Source organism: Fundulus heteroclitus, chromosome 8 (assembly GCF_011125445.2).
Source record: "Fundulus heteroclitus isolate FHET01 chromosome 8, MU-UCD_Fhet_4.1, whole genome shotgun sequence".
In the NCBI taxonomy this organism is placed as follows: domain Eukaryota; kingdom Metazoa; phylum Chordata; class Actinopteri; order Cyprinodontiformes; family Fundulidae; genus Fundulus; species Fundulus heteroclitus.
This window is the reverse complement of record NC_046368.1, coordinates 21606634-21629447: the sequence shown is the minus strand read 5'-3', so window position 1 is coordinate 21629447 and position 22814 is coordinate 21606634. Positions and strand designations below refer to the sequence as shown.

The window sequence follows — 22814 nt, the reverse complement described above, 5'->3', positions numbered from 1 at the left end:
TGCTGGAACTATTGATTCAGTGTAACTCCAATTCTTTGACCTAATAATTTATAATATAAATGTATATTTTATATTTAGAAAAATTAGTTTTTATTTATTTTTGGAAGCCATGTCAATATTCTCCCTCTCCATGATTGTGCACTACTTTCTGTTGGTTTGTCACATGTGGTCCTAACATGACAAATGTGGAAAAGTTAAAATGGTATAAATATATTTGCAAGGCACTGTATGTTATATATACATTGCCAGCATTGCCATAGTACAACAGCTTATCTCCCAGTACTATGCAAATGCTTTAGATCATTAATTTATAACTTATGCAATAGATGCTCTGCTTTGCGGTCTTCCAAAATGAACTTTTGCTCCATTTTAGCTGCTTAAGAGCTCAGCTGCAAGAGTGCTACATGAAGACCAGAAAGAGAGCTCAAATCTTACTGATTTTTAAAGCCTCTACAGTGATTGGCTGTGTATTTTAGAGTTAAGTTTTACTGGTATTTAAAACTCTCTATCCCACTCCTATCCCACCCTATTTGTCAGATTTGCTTCAGTTGCATGGGACCTCCACGCCATTCAAGTTGTCTGTTAGAGCGGAGAGTGAGAACTGAAACATAAAGCCGTGAAAAAGCCGTTCTGAATATCTGACAGCAGCTGAGTTTACATAATTTTAAACGCAAAGCAAATTTCAATGTCAGCGACTTTTTTTTTCTTATTTAAGTTAGAAACAATCAACACAAGTACTTTATATGTAAAGACAAGTGTTCTTTACGATTCTAGGTTTTATCGTCACTTATGTTTACTATGTATGGTCGAAACCTTAGTTTCTTTAAATTTATTGAATCCCTTTACCTTTATGTATTTAAATATGCATCTGTCTGCAGTGTCTGCACGCCAAATCCATATGACTAGTAGGTTTCCTCAGTTCTTCATCTGCTATAATTGTGGCCACTCCTGTCTGCCTGCCTGAATATTTGACATGGTAGTGGAAGTGGTCTGGAGCTAGCTGCTTAATGGGAACAGTCCAACGTCCACCTGAGTCCAATGTCTATTTAAACACTTGCACATTCACTATTTCCTAAACATCCATACCCTAAAGAACTGACTCACTGATTCTTATTTATTTATTTTATGCTTGAACTTAAATTGATTTAACAAACGTTTATTTCGCTGCATTTTATGCGTCTCTCCTCTTTTGTCGTGATGCTGAGAATAGGGTGGTGACATACATAATTGATTTTCCTTTCACTTTTAACTTACCATTGTTTTGTCACCAACAATAACTTATTTTTCTCTGCTTAAATAACTTCTAAAAGCTGAAAACCATTTTGTGTTACACCTCTGTGTGACAGGTGTAACACAGGTGCTCTTTAAATGAAGTCTGATTGACATAACTTGGGTTTAAAGGGGAGGTAAAATGCCAGATGCATCACTGTGAAAATTGGCAACCCTAGAATCTTTCTACTCATTCTTTCAGCTAATAAAGAATTAGTCATCACTTTAGTTACTCACCTTTCTCCAGAAAACATTGTTTTTTTTTGGAGATTTCAAACCATCATTACTAGATTGGTTGACCAGACTCCACTGCAGCCAGAGCAGCGACAATATGGCTGATTTGACCAGAATGTTGTTGGAAAAGTACCAAAGCAAGCTAGGGCAAAATATGCGTTTTTGATGTGATAATAACTTTCTACTTGGAAAGTTATGTATTTTTTAAAGGTCTTGAAACAACATTTGTTGTGAATTGAAGTATAGGAATAAACTGAATTGAGGGTACCTAGCAGATGAGGAATGTCATGTATAATAATCGTATTGTGACACTGATTTGAAACTTGTTGAGGAAGCTAGATCAACAGGAACTGCTGAGGGAAAGAAGAGGGACACATTTAGTTCTAATCAGAAAAGGATTTTTTTAATCAGTGGCCATTGTAGCGTTGTATTGCCAAACCTCAACCACAGGAGTTGGGTTTAGTTAGACACACAAAGTTTACATCTGTGTTTCACTATGAGTAGCCTTGACCCTGTGGTAGATTTCAAGCGCTGACCATCTTATAACTCGGTAACTACGAGCTTTTCATGGGGAAGCTGAAGTGTGGTGAATTGCTTTGGCAAGCCACATTTTGAAATAAATATTGTTAGAAATCAGGTATTTCTTTAAAACAAAGTAATTATTTCCTGTCCAGTTTGCCCACAAAAACAACAGCTTCTTGACTCTTTGGGGGAGATCTCAACAAACTAGGAGAAAGAAACTAAAAAGAAATTTGATATGTCACACAAAACAGTAAAAAGGTCTGTAAAACTGGACCTTTACAGAATGCAAAACACAGCAGACTAATCTGGGATACTTTTCTATGTAAAGTAACTGGAACCCTTCTCAGAATTAGAATCAGAAATACTTTAATAATCACAGAGGGAAATTATTTTCGTTACATGCTCCAGATACACAAACAACACACACACACACACATATATATATATATATATATATATATATATATATATATATATATATATATATATATATATATATAGTAGGAATGAACATTCTGGTAAAACAAAAAATGCTTCTGAAATTCTCTAAATTTCAGAAGCACCTAAGCCTTGTGGAAGCAGCAGCCCAGGTGCTGTGGAAAACAATAGTTTTTTTTTTTTCAATCAATCAAATTTTGAATTTCTGTACTGTAAGGACTGTTCAAAATTTCCCCTTTTGCTACAAATACCTGGAATGCAATAATATAATCCAGAGATAAAGACCTAAAATGTTTGTACTTCTGCAATGTGATTGAAAACGCATTTCTAACACATAGAGAAAGAAGATCTTGAACGAAAAAAAGCCCAAACAAACAGATGATTCATATCAGACTTTTCACGCAACGCCCTACACATGATTTCACTGCATGAGCATAAGATGCCCACCCATCTGGGCTCTCTTTCTTAACCATAAATACATATTAAGGGCATGGTGTGCCATTCTATGCTGCTGATATAATGATGTTGACATTAAGCAAAAAGACTTTGTAGTTGAGGCAAAGCTAGGGACTGATTCTGCACTGCAATCCAGAAACCAAGAAATTCAAAAAGGCCTGTAATAACATGTGATCTGATATGCTCCATTACAGACTGAGTCTCCACCCAGCACTGCTTCTGACAGACGTGAGCAAGGAGCTCTCTCCAGAGCCTCAGTGCTTTGATAGACCTTCCCAATTACAGACGGTACACCAGCCACATGTTCCCTTCAAAGTGATCTACCTCAATCACAACCAAAGAAAACGTGTCAAATATGGCTCAGAGGAAAAAAAAAAAACTTTTGCCCCTTTAAATATCTTGCTTTTGCTTCTTTTTTTTAAATTATCGTTATAATGCTTCAGAACATAATCAGATATTTTATATCAGGCAAAAAATGATCTAATTTATTACAGGAAAACAACTATCCAAGCATTGGTTTTTCTAGTTACACCCAAGCCTGAATTATTATGAGACATGTTCAATGAAAATATCACTTATATAGAACCTGTCAGACAACATTAAGTAGTCTAAAAAGTCTCACAGAGCACTGCTCATTGCTTCCATTAAGGCCTGTGCTCAACAGTATGAAACAGACTGCACAAAAATGATGTTCAAGGTAAAAACCCTGCTGACTGAAAAAAAAAAAGGGCCAGTCTCACAATTGCCAAAAATATCTTCATGATCCTTGGGAGAATATTTTGTGGGCTGACAAGACAAAAATTTTAACTTTGGGAAAATGTCCTAAAACTACAAGCATATCTGAAAAAGAACAAAGGTAAGTACTTCTACAGTTTGATGGTCACCTCTACAAAGATGCTCTCAGCTCTCGATTTAAGTATGGATCTGGAAATGCTCAAACGTAAGGATCTTGTGGATCTCAACGCTTTAGCCGGTGTGATGGTGTGAAAGGTTGGACAGGTGAGGTTGAGCGATACCATTTATACTCCTGAAAAGGACAAACTGTCAAGTTGCATTTGGAAATGAATAGGAGCTGAGTGTAGACAGCTTGTAGGTGCTTTATTGATAACTAAGATCTATGTAGATAAATGTAATAGTGCACGCAAGATTTGATCAGTGCATACATTATTGTCTCAAAGTGCTTTAATTGAATGTTGGTCTAAACCTTCTTAAAATGGGTTACATAAAAAATAGTTATTCTCAACAACTTAGCTGAGTTCTTATTTAAACTTTAAACACAATGTCAAAAATCACACCAATGTGTCTGTTAAACCGGTGGCAATGCAAATCTGCATCTTTTTCAGGGCGTTTTGATCGGGCACTCAACCTTTCAGTAACAAAAGGTAATCGATGGCTGAAAAAGTGGATTTTGCATGTAATATCCCCTTTAACAAAGCAGGAATAAATACCTTTTATGCAAACAGACCCCAGTCTTACCCTGACAGGTAAGACTGGAACCATGTAATGGCTGTAATGCCAATATTATATATATTATTACAGGATGTTATATTTTAAAATAATGCATTTCGATAAATAAAACGAAAGGCAAATAGCTCAGCTGGTTACTAGCTGCACTGTAATGAATGAGATGCATTAAATTTTATGTAGCACAGAAGATGCGAAATAGTAAGTTTTAAGTTTTTCAGCTGTGTTCATGCTTGTTCAGCTGTTATATATATAGAAGTTCAGTCTTTTATGATTAATGTATGTAACCTTCTACAGATGGAATGGTTTTTTTGAGGAGAAACCCAGTCAAAACCTATAGAATCCATAATTAAAACTCAAGAAGTCAAAAGCAGCTGCACGGAAAGGCACCAGCTTCTGGCATGGGAAAGTTACCAAAACCTCAAAGCACGGATTATGGAGTTTGCAAAAAGGGAAAGCACCAGAAACCACTGATGTCGTCAAAAAGAGGGTTTATCCTTGAGGTTAGAGGTTCTGCGCAAACGGTCGTGAGCTGGGAGGCCACACGAACACTGACCCTCAACTCGCAACATAAACCTGACAATCAGGTTTGTACGCAGAAAATAAAAGTGTGCACTGTGCGTTCTCCAAAATAGCACACACGCATAAAGTTGACAATTATTTCTTTCATCAACTCTGGCATTAATTCCCTCTAACCATCTCCTCAAATTGTTGGCCATTTCTGTGGAGTCTCTGACGACCTTCTTCAGTGTAAACTCTTTAAATAAAACAGTCTTTTCTGGTTTGATGAGTCCCTCCCCTCAGAGAGCCTTCTCTCTGAGGAGAGCTATTCATTAGAGCACACCACCCACATGCAGTGTGCCATTCCCTTCAACCTCACATTAACAATCTCTACAGGCTGTCTTATGAGTGCATGTGTGCAACTGTGTGTTCATGTCTACAAGCCAGTCTGCATATGGTTTTGGGGGGGGGGGGGGGGTTGGCATTTTTTTCTCCCTGTTCCCTCTTCCCTGTTTCCACTTTCTCTTGGAAAATTCTCCCAAACCTCAACAATGTCCTGAGCTAGTAGTCTGTGGTGCTGACTTTGATGAAAGAAAAACTCCCACGTGCTTTGGCGATGGCTTAAATTCCAGAATAACCAAATGTTTGAGTTGTTTCAGGATTTACCTTTTTACTTTTTTGTGTAAAAAACCCCCCCAAAACAATGGGATACAGTGTTGCAGTTTTTGCAAACCCAGTCAATTCTTTTCACAATCCATTTTGCCAACAGGAGGAGTTCCATTACATGATGTCGGAACAGACAGAGAGAAGGATTTGGAAAGTGCCTCTTAATAAAATCCATCCAGATTGCCCTGAGTCCTGGCTGTTCTCCTCTTTTCTGTTCACTCCACAGGATTTCTGTAGGATTTGGGTCTGGGAACTGAAATGGCAATGAAAGGTGATTATTGTTATGTTTGGTGAATAGGGATGGGAACCAAATTCGGTACTTTTATAGGTACCGAATCCCATCTGTACCATTAAGTACCAGCTCGCGTAAAATGTATAATTTAACACATTTAGGTGACACTATGGGAGTGGAATAGTGGCAGCTGGTCAAGTCAATCATGCAAGCATGGCTGATAGAAAGCGCTCGAAAGTATTGCTCCATTTTTCAAAATGCCATGCAGATTATGCTTGCTGCAGTATTTGTGAGGTAAAGTGCAAGGTCAGCGACGGAAATATTTATAATATGAGGAAGCAGCTGGTCACTGCTGCCAATCTAGTGAATTTGTCACTGTATTTAGCAACTTTTCAGACCCATCCAGCGACCTTTTTTCAAAAAACAACTTGCATAAATACAAGCGACTTCTGTTTTATTGGGGAATTCTCGTGAAAACACCAAATCATTCTTTCAATTAATCTCTTGAGGGAGTGGCAAGTGCTGCTGTGAGCCTCTCCCCACTCCTCTCAGCAATCCTTCTGCAATTGTCTTTAAAGGAGCAATAAGCAAAACATTTTAGATAGAATGGATTAAAAAATTAATCACGCGAAGAACTAATATTTTAGATGGACTATGGTATGATGTCACACCGCAGCTCTCTGCATTGTTCTCCGGTCTCTTGTTTACATAGCTGGGCTGGACAGTGTGTGATGTGTACATATGTGCACGTACGTGCATGTGAACAGCTGCCACTCAGGATTTAGCCCCTCCATGCCCTAAAATACCAACGTCAGAGCAGCGCAGCGCTGGAGCAACATGGCGGTGAGCACATCAGCAGATCAAAATGTTCTCTTGCTAACAGCGTTATAAACTCATGAATTACCTACTTCTTCGCTTGAAATGTTCCTCCGAAAGGCGACGCTGTTTTGCTGTGTTTTTGTCCTTTACAAATATGCCCATGGAAGGCGACTCATGAAAAGGGAAAGGAGGAGATGAGAAGCAGCCAGAGCAGAGCTAAAGAGAGGCACAGCTTGTCATACATCTTGTTTTGGTCTACAAACAGTGTTTAAGCACCACCTAGTGGTGAAATATCGCTTATCACTCCTTTAATTTCCTGTTTAGTCATTTTTAGGAGAAAATGTTTTAAATAGAGCTCATTCTGATTCATTTTCATACCTCTTTTCTTTCTCACACGGGTACGCACGAGAATTTGACTTGCGTGCTTGTGCATTCATGTGCTCAGCATTTATGTTGATGAGGCGGGCGTTAATTAGTTGCAGGAAGAACATGGGGCTGACCCAGTTGTACACATGTTACTACGCTCCAAAATGGCTCACGCATTGGGATCAGAGGCTTACAGAATCCAGCCATTTAGTTGTGAGCCAGAGCTGGAACTGGAAAGTGAAGATGCAGAGAAAGTGGAAGAGGCACATTCACAGCAAGATGTCTCTTATATTTCAAGTGTCTACTCAACTTGCCAGCAAAGTTATTTCAACATAACAGCTAACAAGGCATGTTGCTAATGTGTCCAATTTTACTTTTATCTGAAATAATGTACCGATTCCGCACACACCCTGGCAACGGCAAGAAAGAAAGAAAAAGATTGGGGGATAGCCTACTTCTCAGAGGTGTGAAAGATATTACCCTCCCCTCCCCCTTCAGCTAAACCTCAATCCCCCAACAGAACGTTCATACATGCACCCCCCCCCCCCTGTCAACATACACACCATTGCTACGATCAGAGGTGTCAAAAGTATTCACATCTATTACTCAAGTAGAAGTATAGATGATAGGGTTTCAAAATTACTTTTGTAGGAGTATCAACTTAAATCTTTTACTCATGTAAAAGTATAACAGTACCAGATATAAAACTACTTAAAGTAGAAGTAATTCCCCCCACCCCCTATAATTAAATAGAGGGTGGGGGTCTTTAAATGTTTCCTCATCCTTACTCTGGAAAAAAGCATGAAAATGTAGCATTTAATTTCACTAGCGAGTGTGCATTTAAAATGAACAGTTTAAATAAAGTTGATTTTTATGTGCTGAATAGAAATAGAAACACTGAGTGCCAAGATAGTAAATGTAACCTGCTGATTTGAGTTACTTGTAGAGGTTTTTTTAATTTCAGATGCCATCCCAATCCAACTGTTAACATGACAAATCATCTGCCAGAACTACTTTTGACATGCTGAGGTGTTATTCTTTGAAGCTTCTTGGCTGGGAGACAGAAAGCTTAGCAGACACAGTGGAGCTGTGCCAACGTGGAATGGAGTGTTGCAGTGTGAACCGCTGGCAGGGGGAAGGTTGTAGGACAGCTAAACATTTTGTTTGGGCAGTTCATGGTACCGGGACAGGCGCCAAACCTTCCTCTGGTGGAATTCAAAAGGAAGCTTCAAAAGAACATTTATAGGACATAATTTTTTACAATCAGCCTTGTTACCGCTCAGCCACCATCCTATCAGCTCTGTCCACTTCTCATGGACCGCTCTGCTCTTGATCAGCTCCACCTGCTGCCACTAATTACAGTCAACTATGCTCACCTGTTCACCTGCATACATATACCGGCCTCTTTCAGACAGAACGTCTCCTCTTGCCTCCTGTTCTTTTCCACCATGTTTCTACCACTTCGTGTGTGCCTTGCCAACTGGACTAATATAAAGCTCATAGGAAAATGTTACCAAACAACATTCAAACCAGATTTCTTAAATGGGAGCGTAAATATAATTTAAAAGGAAATAAATTCTTTAAAAAAAATTGATGCTGATGGAAAGATGTATTTCAGGTAGGTTGTTGGTTTGTGGAAGAATCTTGACAGTGAGATGAAGCACTCAAAATTGTTTTATTTTTATTTTTAAAAGAAATTAGAAAATTACTATAAGGTATTATGTTAGCGATTAAGATGATGTCTTGGTGTTTTGAGTGGGGTTTCTCCATGCGTTACCCATGGATCTCTGAGTTGGGGATTTCTATTTTATTATTTGAGAATAGAGGCAAAGATAAGTTTGTACTTCCTTTTGATCCTTTTCATTCATAATTTTATTTAGTTTCATCTTTTTTTCCAGGATGGTTGTTTTGTTGGTTCGTTTTTAACTGAATGAAATAAAAAATAAAATGAAAGAATAAAAAGTAGAAAATACATGAGCCATCCAAAATACAGTAGACTGAACTTAATGCAAAATTCATGAGTTCAAATAAAATGTCTGTCCCTGCATGACAGCTGCTCCAAAAGGTTCATTGCTCATCTGTTTATTAGGTGCAAGTGATGATTGGACCCACTGCATCATAGGAATCTTTTCTCATCAAACCTTGCTTCTATTCAGAACGTGTTCATATCGAATGTTTGCCTATTATATTTTAATGAAAACAAAACAGGCATTAGTAATGAGGACACTAAGCAAATTTATAAGCAATATGCTGCAGACATTTAAAGCCTCATTGTGTAAGATTTTCACACTGGCACTAAATTAATTAAAAACAACCTCACCGTTAAGTGCATAATAACCACTACAGAAACCGCTAAGTATCATAAATGTGAGAATGTCAAGATGTCCTCCAAGTATTAGCTACTACTAATAGCAAATAGCCGCGGTTATCGTGTGAAATGTTTTTTGGCACTGTTGCCAAGTCCGCTGGTTTTTGTCAAGTCGCTTCTAAATTCCTTGCATCGTGGATTTTTGGGCTTGATTCTGAATGTGCAGTCAGAATCAAGCTTATTTTGGGGCCTAACATAAGTGACTGTAAACACAAGTAAAGAGGTTTTGCTGCTTCACTACAGTCAACGGCTGATATCCCTCCGTTGCTCCCCGTACACACATACGCAACATGACGCCTCCCTGTGGGTGCACCGACACCTATATATTTATAAACTACTACTTAAGTTAGTTATACTAATTATGTTAGTACTAAGTAGCCTACTAAATAATACTAAGTTATGAGAATGCTTTCATTTTTGATGTGACGTTATTAGACTTTGGCAGAATATGTATTTATGAAAGCAATACTTGCTAATTAACAGCCAAGTTAGTTACACACTGTCCCTTTAAAGCCAAAAATATGGCCAATAAATAGAGAGGTGTGATTGGGTATACATTTGAAAAACTGTGTTGGCAAAGCATAGAAGATGTTGATTCAAATCATAAATGAGGAGCAGCAAGATTTTATTGGAGCATTTTTCGCTCAAACTGTTACAATTACTGGTAAAGGTATGAATTGTGAAACTTTATTATTGAAGTAGTGGGGGTATGTGAAGAGACTAAATGTTTTGCAGACACAATCTGACCTTGTCAAGTTCTAGTTGTGTGTTTTAGTTTCTGACCCACTTTAAAGCCCTTTATAAACAATCCATGCACATTTTGTAGCGAGCACACATGCTTCATAATAATCTAATGCTGATACAGCAGTATTTCCTAACACTAAGATTTTAACAGTTTAGGAATTAAATGAGTCGCAGAAGGTGGTTCACACCACCACTTCATTGAAGTTTGGTGTTCACATACAACAACCTTCTCCAAGTACACGGCTTCTTCCCACGGTAAGTAAGTGTGAACTTACTGCATGTTGTATAATAATTTGGACCAGAGGTGTCAAGTAACAAAGTACAAATACTTCGTTACTGTACTTAAGTACACTTTTTAGGTATCTATACTTTACTCCATCACTTATTTTTCTTCCTACTTCTTACTTCTACTCATTACATTTTCACACAAGTATGTGTACTTTCTATTCCTTACATTTTTAAAACAAACGTTACTCGTTACTCTTGGCTTCAGTTTAAAATTTATAAATAATTATTTCACGCAATGTGCGCCATCCAATGCAGATCATTGGCGCCATCCACACCTAGTGAGAACTAGTGTAATTGGATGAGTCTCTCTCTCTCTCTCTCTCTCTCTCTCTCTCTCTCTCTCTCTCTCTCTCTCTCTCTCTCTCTCTCTCTCTCTCCAAACTACATAGAATGTTTTTGCACCAAAGGGTATAGTTTACCTTAGGTATTTGATGGAACTCACACATTTATGTTCTGGCAGTTCTGCAGGCTTGAATACTACCTCTGTTTGGAATTGAATTTCAATAAAGTTTGAGAGAGAACATGCTCCTTGAATGACTTTGTCTTTGACTAATGGGTTAATGATTATGTTGTGTCTTGGGCCACATTTAGAACTAATCAGTGTTTAAATTAAGCTTTCAATTCATATAGTGGCATTTTTTTAAAGGTTACTTTATACTTTTATACTTTAAGTAGTTTTTGGAGCACATACTTTTTCACTTTTACTTGAGTAAAGAGGTCAAGTTGATACTTCATCTTTTACCAGAGTGTTTTTAAACTGCAATATCTATACTTCTACTCAGTGTGCGAAATACCTGTCAATTTTTGGGGGGGTCCTCATCTCCCGATTGTTGCGCAATACCGATCTAAATTTTCTCAATATGCAGTAGGTCTATAACATTACAATGTCAAAGTCAAAGTCAGCTTTAATGTCAATTCTTGACATTCAGACATACAAGGACTCAAGAGGACTTTTCTCATTCACCAACAGTGAAACAGATAAAGTGCACAGGCACAACAGATAAGATCAGTCCCTAATACTAAAATGTAAACATTTTTAGTATTAATTGTTGTCAACGTTACGTCTTTCTTCTGTTTTGCCCGCACATGGCTAATTTGCATACGCAAACAGGATTGGCTGGTTTCACTTGGCAAAAAACAGAACATATTTGTGAAAAAAATTTTGAATTTTAAATACTGAACATGTTGAGCTTAAAACATTTTAGTGACCATTAGTGACAAAAAATATTTCATTTTTAATTTTTTTGACACAATTTAAGACCCCCTTTAAATTTTGCTTTTGAGGCTTTGAGGGGGTCTCATGGGTTAATCAGGGGGGTCGAGCCCCCCCGGACCCCCCCGTATTTCGCACTCTGCTTCTACTTAAGTAACAAATGTGTGTACTTTTGACACCACTGATTTGGACTAATGTTCAGTCTAAATTGAATCTATGATGTCTAAAGTGAACACTAGAATGCAGATCTGTTTTGCTTGGGAGAAGATGAGCGCCATAGTGACTGAGTGTGTGTGTGGAACCCACCATCCACAGACACTCCTGAAGGGCGGGCCAGCGGTCAGCCTATCAAAAAATTCGGCCCTGGGCAGTTTTGAGCCGACATTCGCGACCGGCATGGATGGATGGACTTCGGGTTACATTACATGAGCTTTATGATAACTTTGTGTTTGTCTCCCCTTGGAATTCCAATTGTAATAAATACATGTATATTTCAAGTGTTTTGTCTTCCTTTTGCTACCAAATCTACGAACTGGTTGAGGCGGGCCATAGTGAATGAAACAGAAAGAACCAGAGGCCGTCTTATCGTAAGTTTCAACAGCAATTCACTCGCTACAGGTTAACTTACAAGTTCATTTTAAAATTAATTTATTAGTTTTCTTTATTGCCTTGGTTGCCAGTATTTGTCTGACCTGCTTCATCTGCACGCTCGCTATCACTCACTCAAGATATAAAACAAGATATAAGACAAGTTGGAGTTCAAACTTACCATAACATACCATCTTTATTTATAAAGCGCTTAAAATCAGCCTACAGCTGAAACAAAGTGCTGTACATTGCTACTTCAGCATTGACATTAGAAATAAACTCTAAACAAATAGGTTTATCACCTTTATTTAAAGGAAATCTGGGTTTCAGTATTTTTAGTCTTCTGGGAGTTTGTTCCAGATAAGTGAAGCACAAGAACAAAATGTCCATACGTGTAAAGGGGGCAGGATTTATGTCTCAGTAATGTATGCAATGACATGCAAAACTTACATTTTGAAAAATAGTTCTTATAAAATTGCTTGGTATTTCCATTGTTGCAAGTCCAAACTGAGAGGTATTTACTATCAAATACATTTTGTTGTTCAAAGAAAAAAATATAAAGCATTCCTTGGTGTCTAAATGTTTCCACATCTTTACTCTGGAAAAAAGCATGAAAATGTACCATTTAATTTCACCACCGAGTGTGCATTTAAAATGAACAGTTTAAATAAAGTTGATTTTTATGTGCTGCTTAGGAAGAGAAACACCGAGTGCCAAGATAGTAAATGCAACCTGCTGATTTGAGTTACTTGCAGAGGTTTTTAATTTCTGATGCCATCCCAATCCAACTGTTGACATGACTAATCATCTGCCAGAACTACTTTTGACATGCTGAGGTGTTATTCTTTGAAGCTTCTTGGCTGGGAGACAGAAAGCTTAGCAGACACAGTGGAGCTGTGCCAACGTGGAATGGAGTGTTGCAGTGTGAACCGCTGGCAGGGAGAAGGTTGTAGGACAGCTAAACATTTTGTTTGGGCAGTTCATGGTACCGGGACAGGCGCCAAACCTTCCTCTGGAGGAATTCAAAAGGAAGTTTCAAAAGAACATTTACAAGACATAAATTTGTTGTTCTTGATTTACATGTTTTACTGGCATAAACTGGCTGACGGTGAAAGTGTAATTCCGTCTGTCTTTAGAAAAAGAAAGACCGGAAACAGGCGGCGGACTTACACTGTAATATCTAATCTGTCTGACAATAATATATTTTTTAGATCAAATAATACTCCCAATCCAACTGTAAAAGCTGTTCTGTCATTTTTTTTCTCTGAATAAAGAACATAGCATTGTCAGCTGCCCTAACTCTGTTTTGTTATGACTCAAATTAACCACCAGATGCCCTCAATAACACAAAAAAGACTCCCTCTAGCGGAGACAAAGGAAAAGCATCAAAGTTGACATACTGCACAATGCCTTGAAAAAGTATACCTGACCTTTTTCACATTTTGTAACATAACCACAAATATCTCACAGGGAATTAATGTGCTAGACCAACACAGATTAGCATATAAATTTAAGATAGAGTAAAACCTATATTTTTCAGATTTTTACACCAAAAAAAAAATTCTAAAAAGTGCTGTTTGCACATTTATTTAGTCCCTTTACACTGAGAACACTAAATAAAGTTGAATGTAACCAACTCCATTTACAAGTCCTAAAGAAAGTTCACCTGTGTGTAATTTAAAGGTATACTATGCAACCGGGGTTGATTTTCCAGCGAGGATCCCCCCAGAGGGCGAAAGTAAAAGTGCACTGTCGTAAAGATGCTCAGCTGTTCTGGTTTCTCCGACAAGCCAGGCGCGTTTTTTTTTTAGCTTAGCAGACAGGCGAACGCAACGAAAAGTGGAAAAAACGGCAGTACAAACAATGACTAACACAGTGAAGGTATGAACATCAAGCTTCCTGCAGCGCTATCTTGGCGAGGCGGCGGCCGTCGCCGCCGCCGCCGCCTCGCCAAGCCGCGGCCCCTGCCGCCGCCGCCTCGTCCGTTTTATTATTATTATTATTATTTTTATTTTTTTTAATGTTGGCAAGACGCTACCGCCACCGCCTCGCCAAGCCGCGGCCGCCGCGGCCGCCGCCGCCGCCTCGCCGCGGCTGCCGCGGTAGCGTCTCGCCAAGATAAAAAAAAAAAGAAAGAAAAGAAAAAAAAAAAATAATAATAATAATAATAAAACTCGATATGCTTGCATGTTTATGTTGTTGCTTTCGCGCGTGCATATAGTGAATGGCAGGGCAAAAACACATGGAGTTCTCCCCGTAAAGCAAGACTTCTGTGTGTGCTGGCCGTGAGCTCTTGCTCTTGCAAGTGCGGTATTTCCCCCACAGACCCCCAGGGCGGCCGAGAAAACCTTTGTTCGACCTGAAATGACTCATTTAATCATCCAAAATGGTATGGAACACATGAATTAACTGAAAAATGTTGCATAGTATGCCTTTAATCTTAGCTGGTTTGTGCAGAACTCAGAGGTTTATTGGAGGACATTTCTCAACAAACTGCTTGGTAGTGGCAGCAGCATAGTGCAGGAAAAGTTTTCTTACACTGAAAGAGATAAAGTTGCGAACAAGTTTATAATAAAGTTATTTTTAAAATAAAGTTAGGTTTAAAGGGGCCTTTAAGAGGAAACACAAAAAACATGTATTAATCTTTAAATAAAACAATATATACCAAGCGTTTGTCCTGACAGTGTTTCCTAAGTCCTTTTTGAGCCTGAAAAGAACACCGGGCACGCTCAGCAGACATAAGCATTGTTCTTCCCTCTGCTGGCCGACAATACCATGGGACTACCAGAAGGCAAGATGGCGACAGTTGATGCAGCTACTGTAAGAGCCAGTAGACCGTTCTGCAACGCCTCGCAGTAAAGAGACGGCTCGGCGTGGTCAAAAATCAACCCTACCTACAGGGTTAGGGTTACCTTACCTCTTTCTTTTTGCTCTTACATTGGGCATTGCTGACTAGCTCAGGTCCATCACAGACAAATCTACGTAGACGCCTTGTTGAGCGCAGAATCACACGTCAACATGGCCGCCGTATTGGAAGTGGCAAAGTGAATCGATGTGGAGAAGATACCTCGTTCATGTGCTGCGTGGAATTGTGCCAACCGATTCACAATGCAAACCAGATCTACTGGCAATATTTTTCACAGGTAAGAATGAACATATACTTATGAATATATTTATTCATTTTTACATAGTAACGTCGTATATATCTCTGTTGGGTCTATGTCTGTGGGATCCTAACCACCAGGCCACCACTGGCCTGGATAACTTAACCTTTGTATGCAACCAGAGTGAGCTACTACCGTGGAAGTTCGTGAAGTCATAGTATGTGACTAGGTCTTTTAAAGAACTGTATCTCAAGCCCTGAACATCTTACAAAGCATTGTTCACTACATTATCAAAACTTTAAAATAGCTTTATAAAAGGGTAAACCAATCAAGACATCCAAAATCCACCTAAACTGACAGGCATTGCAGGGAGAGTATTGACCAGTGAAGCTGCCACAACGTTGATGTAATTCTGGAGAACCTGCAGACATGTGTAGCTCATGAAGGATAAACTGTTAATGGGGCAACTAGTTGTGCACTCCATAAATATGGTCCTTGATTAAAAAAAAAACAAAAAACTGACTTGTATACAACAAGCTGGAACTTAACAAACATGAGGAAGAGGTTGATTTCCAAATTGGAGGAGACCAAATGTGAACATTTTAGTGTAGATGTAAAATGCTATCTCACAGGGGAAACTAACACAATACATCACCCTGAACACAACATGTCCACCGTGAATTATGCCGGTGGCAGCTTCAATGGGAAGATCGATGGAGTTAATTACATTCCTCGAAGGAATCCAGTTAGAACTTCCAGCAGGAAATCGATCTTAAACATAAATATCCAGAGCTACAGCAGAATGGTTTAGATTAACTCATACACAAGTGTTGAAAGAGCCGTATCAAACTCTAAACATAAGTCCAGGTGGGAATCCTTAGAAAGACTCTTTTCTCAGATGTGCTCCTCTGACTGAGCTTGAACTAAATTGCAAAGATGAATGGACAAAGGTTTTAGTCTCTGAACATAAAAAAGCTCCAAAGAGAAACTGCCAAAGACTTCTAGATGTACGTAAATACTATGAAAGTTAGTTTTACATAGAATGTACTTAGTGGGCTCAAAACAATTATACCCAAACTGATTATTTATTTGTAAAAAAGACAAGAAGATTAAAAGTCATATAATTTTCCTTCCACTTCAGAACTAACTAAATGTTAACTAATCTAACATCTCCGTAGAATACACAGACACTTGTAGTTGTGCATAAGCAACACTACTAACAAAATGGGAAAACAGGTAATATTTGTGACAGTTTTTATGCATAGCTAAATCCTTTACAGGTTTTCATTCTACCATAAAGATAACGTTTTTTAGTTTTTAATATCTACTGAGAAATCAAACTTACCAAAAACAACACCATCAGGTTTTAGAACATTATGTTAATTTGTTTAGCGCAACTTTCAGCCAAGTCAGCAGAACAGTTAGTAATAGTTGACATGTAAAAGATGTAGAACTCATTAGTCCACACCAGGTTCCCACAAGCATTTAGGAGGAAAGAGTTTGGGTAATTGACTTCCTTTCTGTCTTTCACAACCCCCCCCCCCACCCCTCTGTAACTGTCATTTATGCATTCTTTGCACTGTTCTTGCACAAGTCACCATCACTTCACTGGGATTCCCAAGGGAAGTGATATGACATTTGTGATATGGTAATACCTTGTGTGTAATATTGCAAATATATATATATATATATATATATATATATATATATATATATATATATATATATATATATATATATATATATATATATATATATATATATATATATAACAATGTGTGTATTCTGGAGCATGTAACAAAAGTAATTTCCCCCTGGGATTATTGAAGTATGGCTGAGTCTGAGTCTGAGTCAAGGAAATCCAATACTAATCCTTTCAGATGTCAAGTCTATGTGGATGTGTATTGTAATACTTTAGATTGCACTAAAGTTTTTTGTTTTTTACCTCTTATCAATTAACATGATCAAGTCTGCCCCTTTGAGTTGTGGAATAACACTTCATCCAAATATGTGCGAACCTTGCAGACCACAAGGCCATAGTACATCTTCAGCAGTGAGCATCGTTCACCTTTCTGCTCAAGGTCTTCCCACACACGTTCTAACTCCTGGCTCCCAAATCCGGCAGAACTGTAGAGATGTCGGTAGCAGCAGGCGTTGTAGTGGAAGTGTCTCTCTCCTGAGAACCTGGAGCTGTGGGCCGGTGTGACGCCGGCTTTACGAGCGCAGAAACCTACGAAAGCATCGCCTGGGATGGGGGCGAGGACTGTAGAGGATGCGATGTAGACTTTACGGACCACGTCCTGCGACAGAACGTAAGCAGTTCCTTCGCAGTATTCTGGTAGATGCTTGTCACGGTAGAGAGTGCGAGGCAGGTAGTGTGGACTGTCGGGGTCCCTGTCGGGGGACTCTTTCTGGATCACTCTGCCTAGATACAGGTCCTCTGGATGCTTGTGAAACCCCAGCAGGTAACTTCCAATGGCAGGAAGGTTTATGAACACAGACTCCTTAGTCAATAGAACCAAAGGGACGAGAGGACAGAACGTGATTACCCAGCGAAGAGCTAGCAATGTCCTCTCCTTTGCTCCGTGGAGGGATGACTCCTCTACTGCGCGACTTTGAATCAAATCGCCATGAAGTTCAGATTCTCTCACGAGGTTCTGTTGTGTCATAGAAGACTCAGTCGATACTGTGACGAAGAGTATCTTAACTGGGCGACCTTCAATTTGTGTTCTGTTTCCCCATGTTCTCCTCACTGCGTATCTTTGGGTGACATTAGCCGGAGAGCTGAAGACCAGCGTGAGGAGGAAGAGGTCCGAGTTTCTGCAGGCGTCGGGATTAGAGATTGGATATGCCTGGGACGCGTTCTCTCTTGAGGTGCTCAAGTCCAGTTTTCTTGCTTTTTCCCTCACATCAGCGACCTTACCATCGGTGTAAACCACAGGGGCAGGCTGCAGGAGGTACTCCTCGACAAAATCGGCGCCGAACAGCAGCGCGTGGAACAGCAGGACGTTAAACAGAAGGAAACACCACTGATGGGTACGCAGCTTGAACAGACAGCACTGCGGAGTCAATAAAACAAAACAAAAAAAAAACACGTTACCCTAAATGCAGTAGAGGGAACGTAATTCAAAATGACAGAGTTAAAAAAAAATGTAGTCTGTACCTGCATGACAGCTGCCGCAAATGCCTCGTTGCTCATCTGTTTGTTAGCAGCAAGTGATGATTGGGCCCTCTGAGACAGGAGGCTCTAGAACAATAATAGTTGACACAGGGTTTCAACTTTCATGAAACCCTAGGAGCATGTAACTGCACACCCTGTTTCCAACTCTTGGTCTTGGTTTCAAGGAGTGCATCTTACATTACGCATACTAATTTGATGACATGTAGAAAGAGCAGCCGGTTAAAGCCAAAAGATCACTGAAAAGCCACCATTCACCACAAACTGCTGAAACATTTCAACAACCACTCCCAAGATATTTTTGTGTCACCACCAAGTTTGGTTTTAGTGCATTTAACCGAATGAGCTAAAAAGAAAATGCACAAAAGCATTGAAAATGAAAGGAGTATGGCACAACTGCAAAGCTACTGGGACATGGCTGGTCACCTTTACTGACAAGCTATGAAAGGAGCACCCAAAAGACCTATGGTACCCAGAGGTGTTGCAGCTGTCTTCAGCTCGGGTGGGGGCAATCTGTGGACAGAAAACACACAAATGCATCAAAAAATTGACAAGTTGGACTGGTCAGATGAGACCAAGGTAGAACATTTAGACTATGTACAAAACATCATTTTTCATAGTAAGCTAACACTCCGCATCCCCCTAAATGCACCGTTGCCACTGTTGCAGCATCAGGTTGTTGGCTTGCTTTTTGCAGCATGTAACACTGCACCCTGTGGTAAGGTCCTCACTGAGAGGACTGTATCCAGCTGTATGCATACTAATTCAATGATATGTTCAAACAGTAGCCAAGCAAAGCCTAAAACATAATTTGATGACCACTTCCACATTTCAAACACATAGAACAATTTTTTAAAATAAAAAAGACACCAATAGGCCTAAATTAAAAGTCCAAAAACTGGCTTCTTAAAATTTGAATCACAGACTAAACACATTTGATATATGGCTCATCCCTGAAATATCTGTATTGACACTCACTAGCTAAAAGCATATGTATTTTCAATTATTTATAATCCCTGCATTTCATTAACATTTAATACAACCAGAATTGTTGGGATTTGGCCTTCATTGTGCAACTCATGTGGCAAAGATTTTTTTCCTGCTAGTAAAAGACCTCTGATCAGACCTCAGAAAACCTCGCTTATTGTAAAAAAAGATGTTTATACCTTATGTTGGCCTATTACATTTTAATAAAAATAAAATATCCATTATTAAGGCTGTCCAATAAGGCAACATTATTTTAATCCATCCATCCATTTTCCGAACCGCTTTATCCCTCATGGGGTCGCGGGGGGTACTGGTGTCTATCTCCAGCGTTCACTGGGCGAGAGGCGGGGTACACCCTGGACAGGTCGCCAGTCTGTCGCAGGGCAACACAGAGACAAACAGGACAAACAACCAACCATTCACACACACACTCACACATTATTTTAATAATGTTACCTAATTGGACACTAATAATTTTTTTTACAAGCAATATACTGCAGACGTTCAAAGCAAAAAACATACCCATTCGGCAGAGTGGTATGATTAGGCAGGCATTTGTACATTTGTGCGGGCAAAGAATAGATGTAGATAATAATAGATCCAAATCATAAATGAGGAGCAGCAAGCTTAATGGCAGCACTTTATTGCTCAAACTGTTGCAATTACTGGTAAATCTAGGACTTATAAAACTTCACTATTTAAGCTCTGGTGGTATGTCAAGAGACAAAATGTTTAGCAGACACAATGACCTTGTCAAGTTCTCGTTGAGTGTTTTCATTTCTGACCCAATGCTTAACAGCTGAAGAACAGTTGAAAGGTCTTTAAAGCCCTTCATAGAAAATCTATGCACCTTTTGTTGCCAGCAGAAATGCTTCATAATAACCTAATGTTGATACAGCAGTATTTCCTATCACTATGATTTTAACATTTTAGGAATTAAGGGAGTCACATATGGTGGTTCACACTATCACTTTCTTAAAGTTTGGTGTTCACATGTAACAGCTTTCTCCAAGTACATGGCTTCATCCCACTGTACAAAAACATGTATATTTGAGTAAGTGGTGAGTTTGAAGTTAACATGTATAATAATTTAAATTTTCAGTCTAAAGTGAATCTATCCATGTCTGGGGGCTATGTAGATTATAAAGTCTGACAGCTTCTAGCAGAAAATAGGAGTTATAGTGCTCCTTAACACATCAATTCTGCATTAATTGTGGTTGTGGCTTCTCCTAAGGTTGTCTACAATACTGAGCGACATTGTCCATAATGCCTCTGAGCGTCACCATTCTGTCTCTCACCACCTGTTTCAATGGAGCCAGCCTGGTCCTCACAACAGACTCATCCTTTTTTTTTATTAGTTTATTGAGTCTGTTTGACTCAATAAATCCAGAAAAACATGACTGGTTTCAATAGTTGAGATTCATTTCTACTTTAAATACGCATAAAAAAAATGTAGTGCCTTTATTTGGTTTATCTGTCTGCTGAGTTATTTATTTAAAAAATGAAAAACATCTGCAAATTATAAACCTTTTACTTGTATTATATATTTCAGTAATAGCTTTAAATAGTTATAGACTACTGGGTAAACGAGGGAAGGCACCCACAGACATATATACGTAGACGCGTCATAGGGCGCAGATTCGCACGTCAACGTCACCGCCATATTGTATGTGGCAGAAAAAAGTTGAGTTCTGTTATTGTGAACGTGGATCAGAGAAGATGCCTCATTCCTGTGCTGCAATAAATACACACACACACACACACATATATATATATATTTGTGTGTGTATGTGTTATGAATATAAGGATCAGTTTGTTAAATCTAAACATTGTGGTCTTCATTATTTCATAAAACCGTGTCACATGTGAACCTTTAGGAACAGACTTTTTGGGTGAATATTAAAGAGGTAAAATTAATAAAATGAGAAAAAAAAGTCCTAGGTCAATAAAGTAAAAATAAACAAACAAACATAAAAGTGATAATGAAATGATAAAAACGTCATATTATGAGAATTAAGGGGGAACATTTCCAGAATAATCACAGTTTGCAGAATTATTTCACTCCTGGAGTAATAGGACCAGGTTAGATTATTTTAAATATTTTTATTCTTTAGGAGAATAAATTCAGGAGAATGAAGCTAAAGGGATACGAAAATAAACTTGTAATATTACAAAAAAAAAATACTATGAATACAAAGTATATTCAGAGATTAAAGTCCCTCCGATACTGTTTAAGTGACTGAGTAACTGCAGATTTGCCACATTTAAGATGGCGGACGCTCTGACGCATCGCAGCATAGGCAGAACCCGCCCAATGGCGCGTCTACTCTTATATTATGTCTATGGTTTTCTCCCAGACGGGAACTTTACTGACCGTCTTATGTTGATCTCAAACATCGAATTTAAAATAAACAAAAACGCTAATCTTGGCGGGGGGTCGAGTAAAGCCTGGTGGCCGGCCAGGCTTGTAACATGGTGAGGGAACCATGCTTGTGTTAGGTGGGCACATGCTTAAAGTTTAGCACTAAGAGCCAAGGAAGATGCTAGTCTCTCTCTGCGCAGAGAGAGAGAGAGCAAAGTATAATGCAAAGCTGCCGGTGATTCCACCCTGGATAACAAAGCAGGATATAAATATAATGTAAATATAGTTTATAGTTTAAATCAGTGGCGGCTGGCCCATAGGGGGCGCTCGGGCGCTGCCCTCCCTAGATGTGGAGGGGAGAAGTCAAAATATATATAGATTTTAAAAGTATTATTAATGTCAGTTTTTACTTAATAGTGCGTGGCTACATGTAATAAGAATTATTAAAACACTTCTACTGATTTACTCTATCATTTAACAGTGCATTTTCACCAACAGAACGTATCATTTCTCTTCTTCTACACTTTTGGGGCTGTGACAGAAGTAGCCCTACAAGTGTAGCGAAATAACCAATCGTATACTGTTGCTAGGGAAGATTTATAAATATTTGGCCAATCAGCATCGCCAAAATGAATGGCTTTGGGGCTCCTGGAGTCGTAGCCCTAGCTGCACAGTGATAGGTGCACTTCACGCGTGACGTCACGAGCTACATCCGCGCTACATCCGGGTAACGGTGGTCGGCAAACACAGCACTGTTTTCGCTTACCAGCGTGACAAAACGGGTGAATTAGAGAGTACTTTAGTTTATTTTTGGAATATAAACAATGCCTACGACTTGTTGTGCTCCCGGTTGCACACAGAAGCATTCCAAATCGTCGGATGTACGTTTGTTTCGTTTACCGAAGGACAAAGAAATAAGAAAGAAATGGATCATTTCAATGAAAAGGATGCAGGATGCCAATGGACTGTGGGAGCCATCATACTAAGACAGAATTTGCAGTCTACACTTCATCTC

The 22814-nt window shown here is 38.9% G+C and overlaps 1 protein-coding gene across 1 annotated transcript; it reads right to left on the bottom strand.

Annotated features, from left to right (window-relative positions):
• Window positions 1-17215: 17215 nt before the first annotated feature.
• Window positions 17216-18512, bottom strand: LOC105929991 (putative UDP-GlcNAc:betaGal beta-1,3-N-acetylglucosaminyltransferase LOC100288842). Its single transcript, XM_012867953.3, has 2 exons — window positions 18436-18512; window positions 17216-18331 (listed from the first exon to the last, which is right to left on the bottom strand). Exons 1-2 carry the CDS (start codon window positions 18469-18471, stop codon window positions 17237-17239), a joined length of 1131 nt encoding a protein of 376 aa, XP_012723407.2. The 5' UTR covers window positions 18472-18512; the 3' UTR covers window positions 17216-17236.
• Window positions 18513-22814: the final 4302 nt, after the last annotated feature.